Source organism: Pongo abelii, chromosome 20, assembly GCF_028885655.2.
Source record: "Pongo abelii isolate AG06213 chromosome 20, NHGRI_mPonAbe1-v2.0_pri, whole genome shotgun sequence".
NCBI lineage: Eukaryota > Metazoa > Chordata > Mammalia > Primates > Hominidae > Pongo > Pongo abelii.
In genome coordinates, this window is record NC_072005.2 from 1,144,999 (window position 1) to 1,167,931 (window position 22,933).

The 22,933-nt window shown below is 60.0% G+C and overlaps 2 protein-coding genes and 2 non-coding genes across 6 annotated transcripts; 2 read left to right on the plus strand and 2 right to left on the minus strand.

Moving 5' to 3' along the window:
• Nucleotides 1-4,249: 4,249 nt before the first annotated feature.
• Nucleotides 4,250-4,322, minus strand: TRNAF-GAA (transfer RNA phenylalanine (anticodon GAA)). The gene has a single exon. It is a non-coding gene; the product is annotated as a tRNA-Phe (tRNA).
• A 112-nt stretch (nt 4,323-4,434) lies between these two features.
• NDUFS7 (NADH:ubiquinone oxidoreductase core subunit S7) lies at nt 4,435-16,043 on the plus strand. 2 transcript variants are annotated; one of them, XM_054538451.2, is made up of 8 exons: nt 4,435-4,834; nt 8,711-8,747; nt 9,413-9,481; nt 9,723-9,828; nt 11,457-11,636; nt 11,705-11,751; nt 13,961-14,049; nt 15,729-16,043. In XM_054538451.2, the coding sequence occupies exons 1-8, from the start codon at nt 4,819-4,821 to the stop codon at nt 15,968-15,970; spliced, it is 786 nt and encodes a 261-aa protein (XP_054394426.2). In that variant the 5' UTR covers nt 4,435-4,818; the 3' UTR covers nt 15,971-16,043. The 2 variants fall into 2 exon arrangements, with proteins under 2 accessions (XP_054394426.2, NP_001126953.1); NM_001133481.1 differs by having other exon boundaries at nt 4,799-4,834; nt 15,854-16,037.
• On the plus strand, nt 4,453-4,526 carry TRNAN-GUU (transfer RNA asparagine (anticodon GUU)). Its single transcript has one exon. It is a non-coding gene; the product is annotated as a tRNA-Asn (tRNA).
• A 1,502-nt stretch (nt 16,044-17,545) lies between the features above and the next one.
• On the minus strand, nt 17,546-22,736 carry GAMT (guanidinoacetate N-methyltransferase). Of its 2 annotated transcripts, XM_024237870.3 has the most exons (6): nt 22,317-22,736; nt 20,400-20,545; nt 20,131-20,194; nt 19,733-19,800; nt 19,521-19,631; nt 17,546-17,885 (listed from the first exon to the last, which is right to left on the minus strand). In XM_024237870.3, the coding sequence occupies exons 1-6, from the start codon at nt 22,495-22,497 to the stop codon at nt 17,745-17,747; spliced, it is 711 nt and encodes a 236-aa protein (XP_024093638.3). In that variant the 5' UTR covers nt 22,498-22,736; the 3' UTR covers nt 17,546-17,744. The 2 variants fall into 2 exon arrangements, with proteins under 2 accessions (XP_024093638.3, XP_024093637.3); XM_024237869.3 differs by lacking the exon at nt 17,546-17,885 and having other exon boundaries at nt 18,195-19,631; nt 22,317-22,584.
• Nucleotides 22,737-22,933: the final 197 nt, after the last annotated feature.

The window sequence follows — 22,933 nt, forward strand, 5'->3', positions numbered from 1 at the left end:
GTCCCACCCCACCCGCACCCTCTGCCCTTTCTGTCCTGTGGGCTCTGAGGGTGTCAAGGCCGCTGGGGCAGGCCCTGCCTGGGTGCTTCCCTCAGTAATGGTGGGTCGTGGGTGCTCTGGGTTGTCGGCCGGGCAGTTGAGTGGGAGTCGGGGGTGCTGACCTCACAAGCATGGCCAGTGAGGAGCGTTCCGGGGCCCCGAGGATGCCAGCATGGGTGTCCTGGGCTCGCCCTCCCCACAGCATGGCTGGCGTGCCTCGACTGCCACTGTAGCCCTGGGAAGACAGGCTTGACCCCGTGCACACACGCAGGGAGATGCCAGGAGCCTTGCCCTTAGAAGCCTGTACACACTCTGCCCCTCTCCTGGCAGCTAGCCAACCCTGCAGCCCCACCTGAGCCTGTCCCTGGCACTGAGGACATTGGACCTGGGTCACTGGGGTGGGGTGTCCTGGGTCCTGCCGGGTGCTGAGCGGCTGGCTCCATGCCCAGAGCTCCCACCTCTACCATCGAGATGACCACAGATGTCCCCATACATGGCCTGGTTCTCCATGGAAAACTGCTGTCCACAAACCATGGCGTCCTTCCCCTGCCCCTGCCCCTTCCGTCTCTGGCTTGGCCCAGCTGGTGTCTCAGAGCCTGGATGCGTGCTTCTGCCAGCCCCCCAACCACCTGGCCCACACTCCCCAACCCCCTTCACTGAGCCGCAGAGACCCCCACGTCCCTGCCAATGCTTTTTCCGAAGCCGGTCTCACTTGTTCCCAGCAGTGTGAGGGGGAATTTGGGGTTCCCCTCACTGGGGCAGCCGCGCCTGTCTGATCACTTCCAACAAGGAGGCCTTGGTGGCCGCACGGGGCACTTCGTCCATCTTAAAGGGGCAACACAGGCACGCAGCGAGAATTCCAAACCACAGAAACCTCACTCTGTGGGCCCCACTGCCTGAGGCATTTTCTGTTTTGCTTTGGTTGGTTGGTTGGTTGGTTGGTTGGTTGGTTGGTTGGTTTGAGACAGGGTCTGGCTCTGTTGCCCAAGCTGGAGTACAGTGGTGCAAACATGGCTCACTGCAGCCTTGAACTCCCTGGCTCAAGCGATCCTCCCACTTCAGCCTCCCAAGAAGCTGGGACCACAGGTGTGCACCACCATGCCCGGCTAATTTTTGTGCTTCTTGTAGAAATGGGGCTTGCTGTGTTTCCGAGGCTAAGTGATCCTCATCGGCCTCCAAAGTGCTGCGATTATAGGCAAGAGCCACTGCAGCTGGCCTGCCTGAGTTCTTGTGACTGTCTGCCTCCCTCCCTGTGCCAGCCTCACGCCCCCTCCTTACCTTCTCCAATTCCCACTCTCACCCCACTCTGGGTCCTTCCCCTCTCACTGGCCCGAGCTGTTTCTGGAACTGTTGCCTGCCCTCTGCTCATGTCCTGCCTCTGCCCCATGAAACCAGCTCCTCCATGTTCCCTGTCTCGGGGTGTCCTCCAGGGCCCCGAGTTCCTGAACCAGATTCTTCTTCTCCCCACCTACCTCACCCTTCTGTCCAGTCCGCCCATCAGTCAGCCCCCTTTGCAGCAGAATGCCACCCCGAAACCCAGCGCCTGGAACATTCTCCACACAGTTTCTGTGGGACAAGGATCTAAGGGCAGCCTGGCCAGGGGTTTCTGGGGTGGCTCATGGGGCTGCAGTCCAGATGCTGGTTGGGGCCACATCATCGGAAGGCTCCAACGGGGCTGGGGGTCTGAGGAGCCTTGCTCGGGGCAAGGGATGGGAAGGAGGCCGCGGTTCTCCTCCACATGGGTCAAGCCGCCTGAGTGCCCACCCTCTGTAATGGCCAGCTTGCCTCTGAGTCAGCGGCCCAGGAGCCACAGCAGCCGCACATGAATATCATTGCCATTCTGTTGGTCACGCAGAACAGCCCTGGTTGAACATGAAGACCCTATAGGGACTGGGCTCGGTGGCTCCCACCTGTAATCCCAGCACTCTGGGAGGCCGAGGTGGGTAGATCACGTGAGGTCAGGAGTTTGAGACCGGCCTGGCCAACATGGTGAAATCCCATCTCTACTAAAAATACAAAAATTAGCCGGGTGTGGTGGTGGATGCGTGTGATCTCAGCCACTCAGGAGGCTGAAGCAGGAGAATTGCTTAAACCCAGGAGGCAGAGGTTGCAATGAGCTGAGATTGTGCCATTGCACTCCAGCCTGGGGGACAGAGCAAGACTCCAGCCTGGGGGACAGAGCGAGACTCCGTCTCAAAAAAAAAAAAAAAAAAAAAAAGACCCCATAGGAAGGCAAGAGCCTGAACAGCAGACACGAGCCCAGGGGCCCTGTCATCCCAGCGGCCCGAGGACCGTCCCCCTTGGCCCCCACTGAGCTCAGCTGCAGTCCCCACCCCATCCCCCACCACCACCACTAGGGCTAAGAGCCGCCAGAAACCCTTGGGCTGGCTTCATTGTTCCTCCCGGGAAGAGTCCAGGGCAGCTGACACATGACCCCGGCATGGCATGCCCGGGACAGGGGAGGCACTCTGCTGTCCCTGACTGTATAAAAAAAAATCCACAAGCAAAATCCCTAATGAGCAGTGTTCCACAGTAAGTCCTGCCTCAGAACTGTGCAGGGCATCAGAAACAGGAATGCCTGAGAAACGGCCACGGTCCCAGGAGCTGAGGAAACACCATGCCTGATGCCACGTAGGGTCCCGGATGGAGCCCTGGCCAGGAAAGGGCATTAGAGGAAACCCAGGAAACTTGGATAGAGTGTAGATTTTGGTCAGTAATAATGTATCATGTAACAAATGTATCACACTCATGAACTGGGCATGGGGTACTCAGAACTCTAAATTATTCTAAAAATATTTATATAAATTTAAGACCAAAACCATGGCAAGGCGTAGTTCCTCACTTCTGAATCCCAGCACTCTGGGAGGCCGAGGTGGGCAGATCACCTGAGGTCAGGAGTTCAAGACCAGCCTGGCCAACAAACCCTGTCTCTATTAAAAATACAAAAATTAGCTGGGCGTGGTAGTGTGTGCGTGTAATCCCAGCTACGCAGGAGGCTGAGGCAGGAGAATCACTTGAACCAGGGAGGTGGAGGCTGCAGTGAGCTGAGATCTTGCCACTGCACTCCAGCCTGGGTGACAGAGCAAGACTCCATCTCAAAAAAATAAATAAAAATAAAACCAAAACGCTACAGCATGGGCAGCTATGAGAACTATAGAAGGAAGAGGGTTTTGTGCACCTGCCAACCTCTTAGGTTCCCGTCAGCTTTTCCTCCAAGTCTTTATTATTATTATTTATTGTAGAGATGGGGCCTTGCTATGTTGCCCAGGCTGGTCTCAAGCTCGTGGCTTCAAGTGATCCTCCTGCCTCGGCTTCCTAAAGTGCTGGGATTAGAGGTGTGAGCCACCATGCTGGGCCCCTCCAATCCTTTTGAGCTGCCCAAGAACAGAGACCAGGCCTGGCTTTGCTCAGCAGTGGGTCCCCAGCCCATGGCACGAATTCAGTAAACACCTGTTGTGGTCCTCAAGGGGCCCCCAGTCTTGCTACTCACCTGTGTCTACCTAATTTGCGCCTCTGTTTTCTTTATTTTTTTTTTTTTTGAGATGGAGTCTCACTCTGTCGCCCAGGCTGGAGTGCGGTGGCTGGAGTGCGGTGGCACAATCTCAGCTCACTGCAACCTCCGCCTCCCGGATTGAAGTGATTCTCCTGCCTCAGCCTCCTGAGTAGCTGGGATTTAGATATGGGGTTTCACCATATTGGCCAGGTTGGTTTCAAACTCCTGACCTCAGGTGATTTGCCTGCCTTGGCCTCCCAAAGTGCTGGGATTACAAGCGTGAACCACCACGCCGGCCTTCGCCTCTGTTTTCGTAATCATAAAACAGGCAGACAAAACCTCCAGTGGAATTGTGAAAATTAAATGATATGCATGCAGAAAGCGTTCTACAAACTCTGTTTTGCTAGTTTGGGTGTTTAGTGTTAGTTTTTATATCATTGGTACTGGTTGTAAACTTATCAATTTAAGCAAGATGGAAAATCGAGGGTGTGTCAGGGAAGGGGGAAGTTAGAGCTGAAAGTATGACCTCTTGGAGGTGGGAAGAGGAGGCTTTGGGGTTGTGAGGTCTGAGCCCCCCTACCTTGGGATGAGTCCACGTCCCGACTCCTCCTCTGCAGAATGGGGTGATGTTCCGGGAAGGGGTCCGGGATAGCTGCGAGGCAGCTGGACCAGTCCTGAACAAAGGTCACCAATGATCGCAAGGGGCGCTAAAACTTTTGCCGAAACCCGGGATCGAACCAGGGACCTTTAGATCTTCAGTCTAACGCTCTCCCAACTGAGCTATTTCGGCTGGGCGGCAGGGGTCGCTCTCGCCGGGACTCCGTCCCGCGCTGCGCCTTACTCGCGCAGGCGCAGCTCGTTTCGCGTCAGCAGGCCCCACATCCTTTATAAGGTCTCCCCGGGAGCCGAGCCGCAGGGCTGTCTCTGTGGCGCAATCGGTTAGCGCGTTCGGCTGTTAACCGAAAGGTTGGTGGTTCGAGCCCACCCAGGGACGGACGGTGACTTTTAGCCGCCCCGGAATAACAACAAAATGAATGCTGCTTCTGTTTTTGTCGGTCCGCCACAGACCCGCGGCCCCTATGCGCGCACTCCGATGACGTTTCCGTCTCGGGTGATTCGGGGGTGCACAGCGCAGGCACAACCACGGAGGCCGAAAGCGCAGCGGAACCTGCTGGCTCCGGGTTCCAGTTTCCGCATGCGCTCCGAGCCACTTTGGGCGACGGCCCCGGGAACCCGGAGCGCTAAGGAGAACGGACCTCAGAGGTTGTCTGAAGGCCGAGGGCAAGATGGCGGCGCTGTCAGGTGAGCGCGGCGCCGGCGGCGGGTGTGGGGCAGCGCGGGTCTGGGGCCGTGGGAGCGTCGGGTGCCGTGGTGGCGTCGGGGGTCGGTGCCGGCGTCGTGGCCGCGGTCCCCTCCCGGCTTCTCCGAGCCGGCCGCTCCTCGGGCTCCCTCCCGGCTTGCGATGAACGGTCTCCGTTACTGCGTCCAGAGTACGGTCGGGGAAACCGAGGCCCGGCAGGTCATGACGCAAGCCCCCAGCCTCAGGAAGGCGCTCGGGGCGGAGGCTGGAGGGGCCCCATTCACGTCCCCGAGACCGGGGCACGGCCCGCGAGGCTGCCCTTGAGATGCCCTGGAGAGAGCGGGGCCTGCCTGACAGGCTGGGAAACTGAGGCCCGTTGAGGGTCCTCGAGGTCACAGGGCCGGGCCTGGGAAGGAACAGGACTCAGGACATCCACGCCACCCTGCTGGACCCTCCACCTCCCTCCCCACCCCTGAGAGGTAAGGGCCTCTCGCAGAGCCTGTCCTGCTCCAGGGACTTTTTTGGGATCAGCTGAAGCCTGCGGACCCCTGCTCAGATAAAGTTATTAAATGCATGGAATAAAATCCATAGAATTGCAAGAAAATCAGTTACACGGAGAGGCAGTTATTAAAAGATTGTCTTGAAACCTGATTGGCGACTTAGTAATCTAAATGTTTCCCTTATGAACGCGATCTAGCGGCAGGTCTAATTACGACTGTGGTTTGGAAGGAGTGAGGAGTGGAAATGAGGCTTTGATGATGCGGAAACGTCTGCAGCCCCTGCACCATGGCTAGGAAACATCTGTGATTCCTCTTGGTGAAAAGTTACAGGTCCTGCTAATACTGCCGTATTTTGTTGTCTATGCTAAGAATTTTTTATTTTATTTATTTATTAAGGCAGAGTCTGCCTCTGTCGCTCAGACTGGAGTGCAGTGGTGCCATCTTGGCTCATCACTGCAACCTGTGCCTCCCAGGCTCAAGCGATTCTGGCACTTCAGTGTCCTGTGTAGCTGGGACCACAGGTATGCGCCACCATGCCTGGATAGTTTTTGTATTTTTAGTAGAGATGCGGGGGTCTTACCCTGTTGCCCAGGCTGGTCTCGAACTTCTGAGTTCAAGCAATCCTCCCACCTCAGCCTCCCAAAGTGCTGGGAGCCACGGCACCCAGCCTACGCTAAGAATTGAATGAAGGGCTAATTTTCCATAAGATGCTGGTGACAACAAAGACATATTGTTTTTTATTCCAAGCAAATTCACGGTTCTGAATCCTCACCAGGCCCCTTGTTAAGAATGCCTGGCCCACGCGCGGTGGCTCACGCCTGTAATCCCAGCACTTTGGAAGGCCAAGGTGGGTGGATCAGCTGAGGTCAGGAGTTCGAGACCAGCCTGACCAACATGGAGAAACCCCGTCTCTACTAAAAATACAAAATCAGCTGGGTGTGGTGGCGCATGCCTGTAATCCTAGCTACTAGGGGGGCTGGGGCAAGAGAATTGCTTGAACCCGGGAGGCGGAGGTTGCAGTGAGCTGAGATTGCACCATCGCACTCCATCCTGGGCAACAAGAGTGAAACTCCGTCTCAGGAAAAAAACAAAAAAAAAAACCCAGCTAGGCGTGGTGGCTCACGCCTGTAATCCCAGCACTTTGGGAGGCTGAGGTGGGCGGATCCTCGAGTTCGGGAGTTCAAGACCAGCCTGATCAACATGGAGAAACCCCGTCTCTACTAAAAAATACAAAATTAGCTGAGCGTGGTAGCAAGCGCCTGTAATCCCAGCTACTCGGGAGGCTGAGGCAGGAGAATAGCTTGAACCTGGGAGTTGGAGGTTGCAGTGAGCCAAGATTGTGCCATTGCACTCCAGCCTGGGCGACAAGAGCAAAACTCCGTCTCAAAAAAACAAAAACAACAACAACAACAAAAAAAACCCCTGACCTAGAGGCACAGAATCCCATCCCCTCAGAGGTTCTCAGAAGAGCATTTCCTCTGCTAGGAGCTTACCTAAAGTCCTGAATTTTCAGCTTGGGAAACTGACACCTGGAGTGGGGCAGCTCCCACCAGAGCCTGGGGCTGGGCAGTTAGCCTGTCTGCTGTGCCCAGCCTCAGGCATGCCAAGAAGTAGGTCACAGGCTTGTGTCCTTCAGAGAGTTGCAGCCTGGACGGGGCCATGGGAAACAGCAACCCCGGATGAGGCTAAGGCTGGGGTGAGGGAGGGTCTCAGAGGCAGGAGAAGGCCCCACGGATCGCCGCTTTCAGGGGCATCAAACCCTGGCCCTGGTCCCTGGAGGCTGCCCACAGCCTCTCCATCGGGCCTCACCTCACCCACAGCAACAAAGTACCATCACCTAGGCAGCTTCAACAGAAGCTGATGTTCTCACAGTTCTGGGGTCTGGAAGGCCAAGACTGGGGGTCAGCAGGGTTAGTTCCTGCTGAGGCCTCTGTCCTTGGCTTACCCGTGGCCATCTTCTCCCTGCATCTTTTCTCTGTACATGTTTGTGTCCTGATCGCCTTTTCTTACAAGGACATAAGTCATATCGGATGAGGGCCCACCCTCATGACCTCACTGTACTTTATAATGACCCTTTATTTTATTTTTTGAGATGGAATCTCCCTCTGTCACCCAGGCTGGAGTGCAGTGGCGCAACCTCTGCTCACTGCAACCTCTACCTCCCGGGTTCAAGTGATTCTCCTGCCTCAGCCTCTCGAGTAGCTGGGATTACAGGTACCTGCTACTACACCTAGCTAATTTTTGTATTTTTAGTAGAGACGGGGTTTCACCGTGTTGCCCAGGCTGGTCTCGAACTCCTGACCTCAAGTGATCCACCTGCCTCCGCCTCATGAAGTGCTGGAATTACAGGCTTGAGCCACCATGCCCAGGCATTAATGATCCCTTTAAAGACCCCATCTCCAAAAGCAGTCACATTCTGAGGTCCTGGGGTTAGGGCTTCAGATGCAGGTCGGGTGGAGGGACACAGTTCAGCCCTCACCAGCACCAAGCCTGCCTTTCTAGCTTCTTCCTTGTGAGCCAGGATTCCTTGCACCTCCAGGCGTTTCCTCCCGCTGAGTGCCCCTGTGTGTGGCAGGCCCTGCTCTGGCCTCAGCCTTCGCCTCGAGAAGGCTCTCCCAGGAGCCTTCGTGCAGGCGCGTTCCCTCCTCTGCGCTTCCTTTGAGGCTGGCTCCTCTAGGGGTGCTTTGCTGTGTAGGTTGACGTGGGCAGCGCCCTCCCTGCTCAGCGGACTGCAGATTCCTGGAGGATGGGGCCTGTGCTCAGCTGCGTGGGAAACCCCCTAGCACTAACCAGGGCCTGGAGCACCCAGCACATGCTTGTCAGGCACAGCTGAGGCCAGGACGAGCACTGGGTGCCCAGGGAGGCCCTGGCATTGCTGGAGTGGCAGGCACCCCACAAGCACGCATAGATGGAGATAGAACCGGGTGCCGGCAACCAGAGGACCTGGGGTGCTGGTGTAGGCGGGATGCCCCTGGTATCTGAGCTGAAACCTGCCTCATGAGAAGGGGCCAGCGGTGTGCAAGTGTGAGGCGGGGTGTCCCCTGCAGGGGAGCAGCCACTGCAGAGGCCCTGGCGCAGGAAAGCGTCAGGTGCCAGTGAAGATCGCCAGGGCGGGGAGACGGGGCAGTGTTTGGGTTCCTTCCGGGGCCATGGGGTCTCAAGCAAGGGACTAAGACTCGCTCGTGTTCTGAAAACCCCCTCGTTACCTAACGTTTGTTAAGTGGCACGCGAGTTGGGGTCAGAGCTAGGCCGTGCGGGCAGGAGCCTGACGGGGAAGCGCCTGGAGGCCGGCCCTGCGGCCCTTCCAGAGATCCTGAATCGGTGGCCCCTGGTGCTGCCTGCAGCTCACTGTCCCCACCCTTGTGGTCCTCTCTGCAGCTCCTGGCCTGCGCAGCTTCTGGATCCTTGGTCTTCGGTGAGTACCTGAGTCTCCAGCCCTCAGCTGGGAGGGGCCTTCAGCAGCGACAGATGAAAGGGGGGCGGGGGGGGGCGCCTTGTTGAAGGTCACGTGGTGTGTTAGGGACAGGATGCAGGTGACGGTCTGCACGCTGCCCGTGATGTGCTGGGACCCTCCCTGGGACAGTCCACGCAGTGGCAAAAGCTGGACAGTCAGGAGGAAAACCCTGTGGGCCCGGCTCAGTGCCGTCAGAGCTCACTGCCACCTGGGGTGGGAAGGCATGCTGTGAGCCCTGTGCAGATGGCAGCCAGGCGCAGGCCTCCTGGAGACCCAGGCGACTGACAGGGCGGTGAGGGTGTGTGCCCAGGGATCTAACCTTGGTCATGTGTGGAGGGTCTGGTGCCAGTTTCCTTCTGTGGATGATCCTGGGACTGTCCTTGCTTGGACACTGTTGACCTGCTGGGTACATCACAAAATAAACTCCATTCAAGTCTGGGCCATCATTGGGGGTCAGGGCGATGGCCACACGGCCCCAGGGGCTCTGGCCAGTGGCCCAAGTACTGACAGGCAGAGGCGAGAGCAGTCTCGCAGCAGGGAGGGGAGAGGCAGGACAACAGTGAGTGGGGCTGGGGGAGCTGGAGGGGCCTGGGACAGCCACTGACCTGCGTTCCATCTCCCGGCAGCTCCAGCGTGGGCACAGCTGTGCAGGCACAAGGTGTTCATCAGAGCGTGGCCACCGATGGCCCAAGCAGGTGAAGCTGGCCTTCTGGGGGAGGTTGTACCCCCCCCCGCCCCACCCCCATCCCTTCCACATTTTCTGCATCAGTGCCGCAGTCACTGGGGTGCCTGGATGGGGCAGGGAGGGGGTCGCACATCCCAGTCCCTGACCTCATGTGGGTCCAGGCCTCTGGCAGCGGCCGTGGGGGCTGGCATCCGCCTCTGGGATGCACCTGTGTGGCTGACGCCTCCTGTGCCCATGTGTCTCTGTGCCAGCACCCAGCCTGCCCTGCCAAAGGCCAGAGCCGTGGCTCCCAAACCCAGCAGCCGGGGCGAGTATGTGGTGGCCAAGCTGGATGACCTCATCAACTGGGCCCGCCGGGTGAGTCTACTATGAGCTTCAGGCCCTCCTCGAGTGCCAGGGCCTCTCTGCACACTCACAGGCACACACATACACACACAAACGTACAGACACGTACACACACAACACATGCATGCAAGCTCACATGTATGGACAGACATGTGTACATGCACCACTCACGCACACACATGCACATATGCACACTTGCACACACGCACACTGACACATACACATGCACACACGCACACATGCACACACATATGCACACATGCACACACATGCACACACTTGTGCACACATGCACACCTATACATACGCACATGCACACTCGCACTCATGCGCACACGCACACACATGCACACATTTACACACGCACTCATGCACACATATGCACACACACGTACACATGCACACTCACACATGTATGCACACTCACGCACACACATGCACACACATCCTTGTGTGGACACATGCATGTGCACCTATTGGCATGCATGCACACAGGGACACTCACTGATGCACACACACCCGTGCAGCTGTGGAGCAGGGTGGACCCTCCCGGAGGCCCCTGTGCTGGCCTAGTGGCCTGTGGTTCCATCTGAGGATTCGGACCCTGCTTGAGATGACCCCCTCCCTTTCCGTCATTCTCTTTTGGGCTTTTGTGTGTTCCTCTTGTTTCTCTTTTAAGGTGAAAGCAGTGTTTTAAGTTAAAAGGAGCGCGTGTGAAGGCAGTAGATCCTTCTCGGTACTCGTCTAAAGCCTCCCCTACCTGTGGCGCCAGTCCCCACGCAGCCCCTGCCATCCCCCTGCAGCGTGAGCACGTGCAGCTCCCTCCAGCTCCTGCGGCACTTGCCGCGACAGCCCGGGTTCAACAATCCCCCATTGATGGACGTTCACTGTTTCCTTTTGTTTTTTGTTTCCTAAACAATGCCACTGCGAACATCCTGCCAGGGCCGCAGTGGTCGAGACAAGGATGCCCACTGCAGGATAGTTTCTAATGGAGGGCACCTGAGGCATGGCCAGGGGCCGTCCCAACACAGGCTCCTGGTGGGCAGGTGGGCCTGGCCGTTTCTGCCCGGGCAGCCCTGCCTCGCTCTGTAGTCTGGCCCTGTCACCCGCCAACACATGCAGCAGGGCCCCTGCCAGGTCTCGGAGCCGCGTGCAGGGAGAGCGGGAATCGCGGGGGAAATGAGAAGCTACAGAGATGGAGGAGAGGAGAGAGAGTGGCCAAGGAGATCTGAGAGGGCTTCCTGGAGGCGTCGCACTTGGTATGCGGACCCAGATCTAGTTAATGCAGAGAGTTCCTGGTCAGACCTGCGCTACTAATCGCCTGTAGCCCACGCGCTCAGAGAGTGGCTGGAGCCCCCTGTTGAAATGGTGGGACTTAGGATACACTGGGTTCGAGGAACTGTGTGATAAGGACAGATCTCACCCGTTTCTCTCTATTTTATTTATTCGAATGTGGCTGGTGGGGCGCGCTTTAAACTCTTGGGGCCCGGAAGCCACCTGCAGGAGCCGCTGTGCCTCTCACCTCTGCCGGCTGCCGCCCCGGGACATGAGTCGGGGGTTCTAGGTGCTCCACGTGGAGTCTCACGCTGGGCCACGCGGGGCTCCGGGGGTGGCATCTGACCCGAGCCTGGCCTCTGCAGAGTTCTCTGTGGCCCATGACCTTCGGCCTGGCCTGCTGCGCCGTGGAGATGATGCACATGGCCGCACCCCGCTACGACATGGACCGCTTCGGCGTGGTCTTCCGCGCCAGCCCGCGCCAGTCCGACGTCATGATCGTGGCCGGCACACTCACCAACAAGATGGCCCCAGCGCTTCGCAAGGTAGGCCTCGTCCCCGCCGCCCAGCCGCCCCCAGAGTGAGCTGCGCACGGACCCCGTCTCTCTTCCAGGTCTACGACCAGATGCCGGAGCCGCGCTACGTGGTCTCCATGGGGAGGTGAGTGCAGGGCGGGGCGTCTCCAGGTACAGACGTAGCGTGAGTGCTGGCCTAGCTGTGCCCTAATGGCGCTTATCAAAAGTGTCATTTACATTCAGTGAAATCCCACGTGGTCCCGGCGCTGCCCTTCAGCCATCTCAGTGCCTCCACCCTACGCAGATGCGCTGGTGGGCCTCTCCCCAGAACGATTCCTCCCGTCCACCCCCACGCAGCAGACCTCACATTCCGCCCAGTTCTCTGCTTTACTTACACATAAGCGATGACAGGTGCTGTAGATAGTTTTATAATCTCAGACTTCTAACTTGCCATCATTTTTTTTTTTTTTTTTTTTTGAGACAGAGTCTTGCTCTGTCGCCCAGGCTGGAGTGCGGTGGAAGGATCTTGGCTCACTGCAACCTCCGCCTCGCAGGTTCAAGCAATTCTCCTGCCTCGGCCTCCCAAGTAGCTGGGATTACAGGCATGCACCACCACACCCAGCTAATTTTTGTATTTTTAGTAGAGATGGGGTTTCACCATGTTGGCCAGGCTGGTCTTGAACTCCCTCAGGTGATCCGCCTGCCTCGGTCTCCCAAAGTGCTGGGATTATAGGCGTAAGCCACCACGCCTGGCCTTGCCATCATTTTTAGTCATTTCCCCATAACATTGAAAGGTATTTAGTCTCTTAACGTTTTAAAATATTTATTTATTTATTTATTTAAAGATGGAGTCTAGCTCTGTCGCCCAGGCTGGAGTGCAGTGGCATGATCTCGGCTCACTACCACCTCTGCCTCCCAGGTTCAAGTGATTCTCCTGCCTCGGCCTCCCGAGTAGCTGGGATTACAGGCGCCCGCCACCGCACCTGGCCAATTTTTGTATTTTTAGTGAAGAAGAGGTTTCACCATGTTGGCTAGGATGGTCTAGATCTCCTGATCTCGTGATCCACCCACCTCAGCCTTCCAAAGTGCTGGGATTACAGGCATGAGCCACCATGCCTGGCCAATATTTATTATTTTTATTTTTTAGAGACAGAGTCTCAGTGAGTTGCTCAGGCTGGAGTGCAGTGGTGCAGTCATAGCTCACTGCAGCCTTGACCTCCTGGGCTCAAGCGATCCCCCAACCTTAGCCTCCCAAAGTGCTGGGATTACAGATGTGCTCCACGGTGCCTAATTTTTAAAATTTTTGTAGAGATTGGGTGTTGCTAAGTTTACCCTTTTAAAGCGAGCAGTTCAGTGGTTTTTAGGCCACCACCTCTAATTCCAGAACATTCTCATCACCCCCAAATGAAACGCTGTCCCCATCAGCAGTCACTCTGCATCCCCTTCCGAGCCCCCGGTGCCCACACCTCCCTTCCCTGTCTCTGTGGATGGGCCCGTCCTGGACATTTCACAGAAACAGGATCACACACTGTGTGACCTTCTATGTCTGGCGTCTCTCACTGAGCGTGATATCCTCAAGGTGCATCCACGCTGTGGCCTGTGTCCGAGCCTCGCTCCTTTTCTTGGCTGAGTAATATCCCACTGTGTGGACATATTACTAATCTAATTCTAAACAGTTAATTAGAATATTCCAGAGTTTTCATAACCGTCTCCCACTGCTGGGCATTCAGGTTATGTCCATTTTTACGGCTGCAGGAAGCAGTGCTGGGAGTGGAGACTGTGTGGTCGCCTGGGGTTTCCAGCTACCTGCCCCGGGTGGACCCCAGCACCTCACTGACAGAGCCGGAATCGGGCGAGGGCCTCGTGTGAGGCTCAGCCACCCCATAGACGGGCTAGGTGTCGGCACTGTGGCTGTTTGAAGTGGCTTTTTGTTGACACATGTGATCTGACACTTCCCAGCCCCAGGAATCCATGGTCAGGAGCCCCCTTGGGAGGGGAGCACTTTTCCCCGAGTTATCAGCCACGCGTGTGCTTGTGCCCCACGGGTCCCACAGAGGCTCTGGGAGCCTGTATGTGTTTGCTCATTGCTTCTCCGTGACAAGTTCCAGCCTCGTAGGTGCCCGGCGTGCAGTTGAAGGCGGGTGGGGATGGGGCGAGGCCTCGTGGAGGGAGGGTGGACAGGGCGGGTCCTCGACAGGTGCTCCTCACGGCGCCTCCCCCACAGCTGCGAGGAGGGAGGGTGGGCAGGCGGGTCCTCGGCACACTCCCCTCCCGGCGCCTCCCCCACAGCTGCGAGGAGGGAGGGTGGGCAGGCGGGTCCTCGGCACACTCCCCTCCCGGCGCCTTCCCCACAGCTGCGCCAACGGAGGAGGCTACTACCACTACTCGTACTCGGTGGTGAGGGGCTGCGACCGCATCGTGCCTGTGGACATCTACATCCCAGGTAGGGCCGGGACCGCACCGCCCACGAGGGAGCTGGGGACAGGGCCAGTGCCACACGGAGCCCGGCGGCCCCTGTGAGGGAGTCCCACACCCCGAGCAGACGGCGGGCTCCCCCATCCTGTGGATGGGCCGACTCGGGGCTCTCCCTCTTAGTGGAGCGTGTCCCCTATGAGAAGTCAGCGATGTATTCAGGCATCAGAGGGATCAGAGGGAGGAGGGGAGGCGGAGTGGAATTCCTGACACTCGCCTGGTTTACAGCAGTTTCATATGGTCCTGCCTGACAGAAACCAAAGACCTGCAGTTAGAAATACCAAGAGAGAAGGTTCCTGGAGGCCAAGACACTATCCCGCGCCCTCAGCCTTACAGAAGGGCACGAGGACTCCCTGGGACCCGGGGTGGCCGGATTTGGCACATGAAAACGTAGGAGGCTTAGTTTGACAGTGAGGTTAGGGTGAATTTGACCATCAGGAAAACAATTAGTAGTAATTGTTTAGTACGAGTATATCCCAACAATATTTGGGCTATACTGACACTAAAAAGAGCATTGGCTGCATACCTGAAATTCACGTCGCACGGGGAACATTCTTTATATCTGGTGATCCCGTGGGACTCTTGCGCCTCACGTGGTCCCACGAGGGCCACCCCCCCCGGAGCGCTCGCCTTGACAATGGTCCACGGTAGGCAGGCTTGGAGGTGGCGCTCATGTGGGACAGGGGACAGAGGTCCTGTTCTTGGCCACCTTGTGCTGCGGCAGTAGCGCATGCGCAGAGAGCCCAGCCCTGAGTCCCGAGTCTGGGGGGTTGGGCAAGCAGGAGGCACATCCTGGCGCCTCTCAAAAGTGGAGGAACAGGCTCTGACTTTGGATTCCACTTCCCTGGAAAGGGCGTTGATTTGTTCAGCGTTCTGCATGGTTCAGGTCACCTGGGGGCAGTGGACAGAGCAGCCTGGGCCTCCCCGTGACCCTCATCAGCGCAGAGAGGTCCATCCCGGGGTCAAGAGCTTAGCCCATGCCCCTGGTGTCTTCCCCTGCAGTGCAGACCAAAGGGGCAGGTTGTGAGCGTGGACTGCGCTCCTCCCTCCCTGGGGACTGCGCTCCTCCCTCCCTCCTCGCAGACTGTGCTTCTCCCTCCCTTGGAGCAGCCTGGACTTGCCAGAGCTCTGCCAGGTGGGGCCTGGCCGCCCTTTCCCAGGCCCTGCAGTGGCCTTGTCCTTCCCCACCTGTTTCCACTCCTGCTGTCCCCGTTGGGCCCTGGGCTTCGTCCTCTTGCTCAAGCCCTTTGCTATGAGCCTGCCTGGCAGCTGGGGCTAGGGGATCCCCAGCAAAGACCTCTGGCTTGGAGCTCAGAAAGGGGGTCATCGGGTCCTCGTGGGATGCCTGGGCTCTGGGCCACCTCCCCTCCCTCCGCCCAGCCTCCCTGCCTCCATCTCCGTCCAGTGCAGCCCCGGGTCCTGCTCCCCACTGCTAAGTGTGTCTGGTGAGCGCTGGCCCCCATGGAGTCCTGAGGGCTAGGGCCGGGGCCGGGTTAGTGAGGTCAGCGTCTTGTCCAAGAGGTTCCTGTGACAGCCCGGGATTAGCCATGGGTGGAGGGCAGTGGGGCCTTGCCCAGGGGAGGACCCCACTCTTCCTGCAGGGACCTCCCCTGCGCCGGCTCCCAAACCCTGACCTCTGCGCCCACCCAGGGCTGTCAGCCTCCACCTTCAGAGGCCGGCACGGGAGACCCCTCAAAAGCCGAGCCGGCTGCGCTGTGCACGCGGTCATGCAGGCTCTGGCTGCGAGAAGGGAGACTGAGGCAAGGTCCCTGCAGGCTGCCCACCCACGGCCGAGGCCCTGCTGTACGGCATCCTGCAGCTGCAGAGGAAGATCAAGAGGGAGCGGAGGCTGCAGATCTGGTACCGCAGGTAGCGCCGCCGCCGCCACCTGAGCCTGTCGCCGTCCTGTCCCCAGCCTGCTTGTGTCCCGTGAGGTTGTCAATAAACCTGCCATCGGGCTGCTGCCTCCTAGTGTGGTGTGTGGGTGAAAGGAGCCGGGGAGGTGGGGGGAATCACAGACCCCCTGCGGCGTGCCGCCCTTGGGTTGGGGGCGGTTGGAGCAGAGCCGGGGGCAGAGACGGGCACTGTGCCTGCCAGCAGGGTCCTTTCCCGCTGCTCTGCGAAGACCCTGGGGTGGACATCGTGGCCCAAAGTCCCGAGCATGGAAGGCCGCACACCCATCCCTCCTGGGAGGGCCCTGACTCAGTCTCCCTCTGTGCCCTAGGGCAGGCTGAGCAAAGCCCGTCCGAGCCTGCCCCGGGGTTGAGAGTGTGGCCTGTGGCCTGTGTGTGGACTTGGGCAGGTCGCCACTGCCCTCTGGCCCATTTTCAGGCGGTGGGATGGGCTGGTTAGCTGAGGGCTGGGGCCAGGGAGATGGGGAGGTGGCACCTGGTCCAAACCAAAGGGCTGCAGGGCAGGGCTGTGAGCCTCACAGGCTATCTGACCCCACTTTGGGGATCCTCTCCACCCAGGGCTTTCGGAGGACTCTGGCTCCACCCCACCAGCCCCTTCATCTGTCAAAGTCCAGTCCTCATCAGGGACGTGCATTCATTCAGCAAACGTCCCATCTTCCTGTGTTCAGCGCCAGATGCCGCTGGTACTGGGGACCTCGCTCTGCAGGCCCACCCTGCATGCCTGCTGCACACCAGGGACAGTTCTGGGGACCGGCAGTTATGACGGGCCAGGCTGGGATGGGGCCCGGGAGACTGGGGCAGGGGTGGGGAACAGGTGCCCAGCCCAGCCGGGTCAAGCAGCCTGGAGGCAGGACATGCTGGGGTGGGGACAGGGCGTCAGCCAGCGGAACGGCAGCCCTGGGCGAGTGCAGAGCACAGGAGCCGGCGTTCTCTCAGGGCAAGGAGGTCAGTGGAGGGGGCGGGCAGGACGGCCCCAGGAAGATGGGTGGGCTGCACGCATGTGGATGCAGGGGGCAAAGCGGGAGGCATGGGGTGACCAGCTGGGTACAAGGGCACGGACAGGCAGGACCCGGGATGTTCCTGGGGCAGGGCAGGTGGGGCTGCCCCTGCAATGGGCCCAGCGGGGGCGATGCCTCCCGAGAGGAAACCACATCTGGAAATGGGAGGCTCGGGGCAGGGGGCTGTCAGCAGCCACGCCCCTCCTGGGGTGGGAGGAGGGCAGCTCAGGGTGTGCCGGGGCGGACAGAGAAGTGGGTTCCTGCCTGGGGTGGGCAAAGATCCTTGTCTCACCCACACCCCGGCCATGGTGCTGCCACCCTCTGAGACCCGACCTAGTTACACCCTTCCCTGACCCTGCCGCAAAGGGTCAGGTGGCTTTCCTCTGAGGATGGGACATCAGGCATCAGCTGGAGGTGTCTGCCTTGGGCAAGACAGTGGGAGGGGGGGTCCTGGAGCCGCTCAGAAACCTGGAGGGGAGTCACCCACTTTTCCTGTGTCTGTGGGATGGGCGGGAGGTGAGGGAGCAGCCGCTGGAAGTAATAGTCGCACACTCACTGCCGACTGGCCAAGCCCAGCGCCGGCGTTTACTTCACCTCAGGCACTCCGCAGCGGGCAGCAGTGACCCTCACAGAGAAGCCGGGAAGGCTGCTGGTGACACACAGCTGGGATCAGCCCGGGGCTGGTGCGACAGCCTGGGCTCCCGGCCAGAAAGGCACGGAGGAGGGCATGGGTGTGGCCGGGCCAGGGTGGGGGCTCAGCCCTTGGTGACCAGGGGCGTGATCATCTGTGGGAAGGCGTAGTAGCGGCAGTCGGCCGGTGGGACCAGCGCCATCACCTCGGTATTGATGTTCTCCCTCTGGAAGCCAGCCTCCAGCAGCGCGGGCACCTGCGTCTCCTGGTCGGGGATGGCGCCAGGTCACCTCTGAGGGCCATGGGGGTCACGTGTCCCCTGGCGCCCACCCCTCACTGAAGAGTGTTTACAGATGGCAAGGCCCGGGTGGGCGGCTGCAGCTCCCGTGGGCACGTGGCAGGGCAGTCCTGGAAGCCCAGGTGCGAACGGGAATCTCCAGTTCCCCAATGCGGGCAGCAGCTTCTGGGCTGTCCTGGAACCCCAGCCCCACACTTGAGCCACCCCCGGGGCACCTACTCCACAGTTCTCCAGACCTTGCCAGTGTGGCGGGTGGAGCCAAAGAATCACAACAGAAAAAGAACACAGGCCACTAGTTCCCATTTTGGAAGAAAAGCTGCCCCAAGGGCCACAGGCACCCAGCCGGCTCTCACACCAGCGGCCCAGGGCAACCACATAGAGCCCTTCTCAGACAGGCCGCCTCCACCAGGCAGAGGGAACAGCGAGACAAGCACTGCTGAACCAGCAAAGACAGCCAGGCGGAGGCGGCCGGAGGGAGGGGAACACGCCGGGCTTGGGCTGAACCACGGGGCCCTGGGGAGCCATGGGAGGTTGTTGAGCTGGTGAGGGACTTTGATTTCCATTTTTTTTGTTTTTGTTTTTTTGAGATGGAGTCTCACTCTGTTGCCCAGGCTGGAGTACAATGGTGCGATCTCGGCTCAGAGCAGCCTCTGCCTCCCAAGTTCAAGTGATTCTCATGCCTCAGCCTCCCGAGTAGCTGGAATTACAGGCACCCGCCACCACGCCTGGCTAACTTTTGTATTTTTAGTAGAGATGGGATTCTGCCATGTTGGCCAGGCTAGGCTCAAACTCCTGGGCTCAAGTGATCCACCTGCCTTGGCCTTCTGAGTCTTGCTCTGTCGCCCAGGCTGGAGTGCAGTGGCGCAATCTCGGCTCACTATAAGCTCCACCTTCTGAGTGCACGCCATTCTCCTGCCTCAGCCTCCCGAGTAGCTGGGACTACAGGCGCCCGTCACCATGCCCAGCTTATTTTTTGTATTTTTAGTAGAGACGGGGTTTCACTGCATTAGCCAAGATGGTCTTGATCTCCTGACCTCGTGATCCACCCGCCTCGGCCTCCCAAAGTGCTGGGATTACAGGCGTGAGCCACTGCGCCCAGACTTTTTTTTTTTTATTTTCTTTCTTTCTTTTTTTTTTTTTTTTCTTGAGACAGGGTCTGGCTGTTACCCAGGCTGGAGTGCAGTGGTTCGATCTTGGCTCACTGCAACCTCTGCCCCCTGGGCTCAAGCAATCCTCCTACCTCAGCCTCCCAAGTAGCTGGGAGTACAGGCACACGCCACCACGCCCAGCTAGTTTTTTATATTTTTTTTAGTAAAGATGAGGTCTTGCTCTGTTGCCCAGGCTGGTCTTGAGCTCCTAGGCTCAAGCGATCTGCCCACCTCGGCCTCCCACAGTGCTGGGATTACAGACCTGAGCCACTGCTCCTGGCAGCCACCGGGCCAGGCAAAGGACTTTGATTTCTAAATGAACCAGCACAGTCCAGCCCACCCAGGGGGTCAGGAAGGGACCCTCCCCAGGTAGCAAGGTGGCTCCAGCAGCCCCTTCCCACCCCCATCCAAGGTCACTTCCTGGAGACCCATGGGGAGCTCCAGGTGGACACACCTCAAACATGATGGTGATGTCTGAGTACTTGGACTTCATCAGCTCCCCCCAGGAGGTGAGGTTGCAGTAGGTGAGGACGCCCCCCGGCTTCAGCAGGCGAAAGGCATGGTTCTGTGGAAGGGGAGTGGCCAGTGGTCAGGACAGAGGTGGGGGTGTGGGCAGAGGGGCTTCCCCGAGGGCCTCCTGCATCTCAGCAAGTCAGAGAGAACCACCTTGATGAAGTTGAACTGGTGTGTGTGCCAGGTCTCCTCCGAGAGTGGGTACGTGTCGTACAGGATCCCTGCACGGAGGACAGAAGCCCACGCGGTCAGGGCTGGGCTCAGCGCCTCGCCCAGCCTCATCCGGCTCATCCCCGAGCTGGTGGAGGTGCAGTGAGACGGGGCCGTGGGTAGAGGTGGGGCTCCCACACAGGCTTGAGAACCCCGAGATCGCCTCCAGGGCCCCTCCGTGAGCATGCCCATCCCCGGTGCCCTGCCAGCCCTCACAGCCAGGCCCACACCTACCTGGGCTCTGTCCCCCCAGTGCACATCAGAGGGCCCCCCACAAGCAAAGGAGGGGCTGCACTGGAGCTGGGGAGGCCCACCCTGTGATACGTCCCCTCACCCCTCACCATCAAAGTGACCGTCAGGCAGGGTGGGTGCCACATCCTCCCACAGACCTTTCAAGGGGACGACCTTGAAGAGGGGAAAAGAAAAAGAGAGGACAGGGTAGAGAGGTACCCAAGATCTCCCCACCTGGAGAAAGGGAGCGGCCAGGGGGACTCCCGAGAGAGAAGACCACCTCCTCCACCTCTGGCAGCCCCAGGCCCCCAACCCCCAGGAAGCAGTGCCCTCACCCCAAGGAGTGGGGGTCCTGGAGGGCCTGCGGGCAGAGGGGCACCTTGTGTATCTGCCGCGGGGCCCAGTCCTGGAGCCGCTGGAAGACGCCGTCATTGCACTCGATGATCCAATGCTCATCAATGGGCCCCTCCTGCATCTTTGACGCTGCGATGGCCATGCCAAAGCCCACCTCCAGGACCCGGCCCCCTGGGCAGACACAGGGCGCCCGGCATCACTAAGTGGGCCGGGCTTAGGAGGCTGCCTGGAGGAGGGGGCACAACGTAGGGCAGGGCTGGGGAGACTGCCTGGAGGAGGGGGTGTGGGGCAGTGCTGGGGAGGCTGCCTGGAGGAGGGGGCGCAGGGCAGGGCTGGAGAGGCTGCCAGGAGGAGGGGGTGTGGGGCAGTGCTGGGGAGGCTGTCTGGAAGAGGGGGTGCAGAGCAGGGCTGGAGAGGCTGCCTGGAGGAGGGGGTGTGGGGCAGTGCTGGGGAGGCTGCCTGGAGGAGGGGGCACAGGGCAGGGCTGGAGAGGCTGCCAGGAGGAGGGGGCACAGGGTAGGGCTGGGCTGGGGAGGCTTCCTGGAGGAGGGGGCCCAGGATAGGGCAGGGCTGGGCTGGGGAGGCTGTCTGGAAGAGGGGGTGCAGAGCAGGGCTGGAGAGGCTGCCTGGAGGAGGGGGTGTGGGGCAGTGCTGGGGAGGCTGCCTGGAGGAGGGGGCGCAGGGCAGGGCTGGAGAGGCTGCCAGGAGGAGGGGGCCCAGGATAGGGCTGGGCTGGGGAGGCTGTCTGGAAGAGGGGTTGCAGAGCAGGGCTGGGGAGGCTTCCTGGAGAAGGGGGCCCAGGGTAGGGCAGGGCTGGGCTGGGGAGGCTGCCTGGAGGAAGGAACGCAGGGCTGAGCTGGGGAGGCTGCCTGGAGGAGGGGGCCCAGGGTAGGGCAGGGCTGGGCTGGGGAGGCTGCCTGGAGGAAGGAACGCAGGGCTGAGCTAGGGGTCTGCTTGGAGGAGGGGTGCAGGGCTGGACTGGGCCGTGAGTCACATTTGCCACAGGACGAGAGGGCACCCTGGACCAGCATGGACAGAGGCGGGCGGAACACGGTAGTCCTGAGCGGGAACAGCGTGGGCCCTGGCCAGCGGCCAGAGAGAGGATGACCAGCCAGGGAGGCCGAAGACGGCTGCTTTTGGGGCCAGGCCTGTGGGGAGGCGAGAGCCTTGGACTTTGAGCCCAGCCCACGCTGTTTGTCCCGGGTCCCTTATCTCTCGGGTTGGTTACTTTTCTCTCCCCCTCCCTCTATCCGAAAGTTGGATTTGCAAGAGTGGCCAGGCAAGACCTGGACTTGAGACTATCTGGGAGGGGAAGGACTGGTCCCCAGTGGGCCACACATGGGCCCCCTCCTCAATCCTGATTGGCACTGGACAGTGGACGTGCCCATTTTCAGGGTGGGAACACTGAGGCCCGACCCCTGGATGGGGCCTGTGTGGGGCCAGGGAGTCCTTTCTCAGCAGCCCTTAGCCTCTGACGCCAGGCAGGCCAGGGCCACCCCGGGGACAGCTGTCTCCCTGAGCTCAGCTTTCCGAGTGCTATTCTTAGCCGGGCGAGTCGGGGCTGCTCTCCCAGGCAGGCAGAAGGGCAGCCTCTCCCTGGCACGACCCCTTCCTCCCGATCTCAGACAGGGAGCTGGGGACCCGGTTCCACCTAGTTTCACCCAGGTCTCACGTTTGAGGTCCCCATCCGGAGAGCAGGGGGCCTCACTCCCCCTGGAGAGGAAGTTTCTGATACTTAGGCGGCGCAAATGTGTGTGGGCCCCACGCCTGCGGCACTCCCCCCGTGAACGCCTCCGTGTGCCTCCCCTGCAGCCCCACTTCCCAGGGGAGGAGACAGAGGCGCCCCAGCGGGAGGGTGGGCTGCAGAGCCCCTGGGTCGGGGCAGCCCCGGCCTCAGTTTCCCCTGCGCCCCCGGGGGCGGTGCAGGCCGGGCGGGGGCTACCTTTGGAGGAGGCGGCGGCGGCCAGCGCGTGCATATAGGGGGTCTCCCAGCGCTCCATCACCGGCTTGCCCAGGATGCGCAGGTGCGTGTCCGCCGCGTCGTAGGCCGCGGGCGCCGCCCCCCACGCGGGGCTGCAGTTCTCGCCGGGCGCGAAGATGGGGGTTGCGCTGGGGGCGCTCATGCTGCAGGGTGGACAGCGACCCGACCTCGATCGCGCCGCGCCCGGGCCCGCTCCATGCAGGGCCTTGTGGGCCGGGGGCGGGTCTAACAGGCCCGGGGGGCGGACCCGCGAGAGGACGCGCGCGGCTCCAGGAGCGGCCTCTAGCGGCGGCCACGCGAGAGGTGGCGGGAGTGGGGTCGGGGCCTCGGTCGCCCCCTCTGCGGAGCGGGCACCGCAGCCCCGCGCGCGGGGCCGCGAACCTGCAGGCCGGGGACCGGAATCCCCGCCTTGCCGCTTACGTGCCATAGTTTCCTCACCTGTCAGCACCGCAGAAAGGCCCCCTCCTCGCTGGGGTGTCAGAATCTGAGGATCTTCCAGGCTCTGTTGGAAGTGCTTTAAGTGTTTAAAATCATTTAATCTTCAGAAGATGCTACAGTGAGTTCTATCTTTTTTTAAT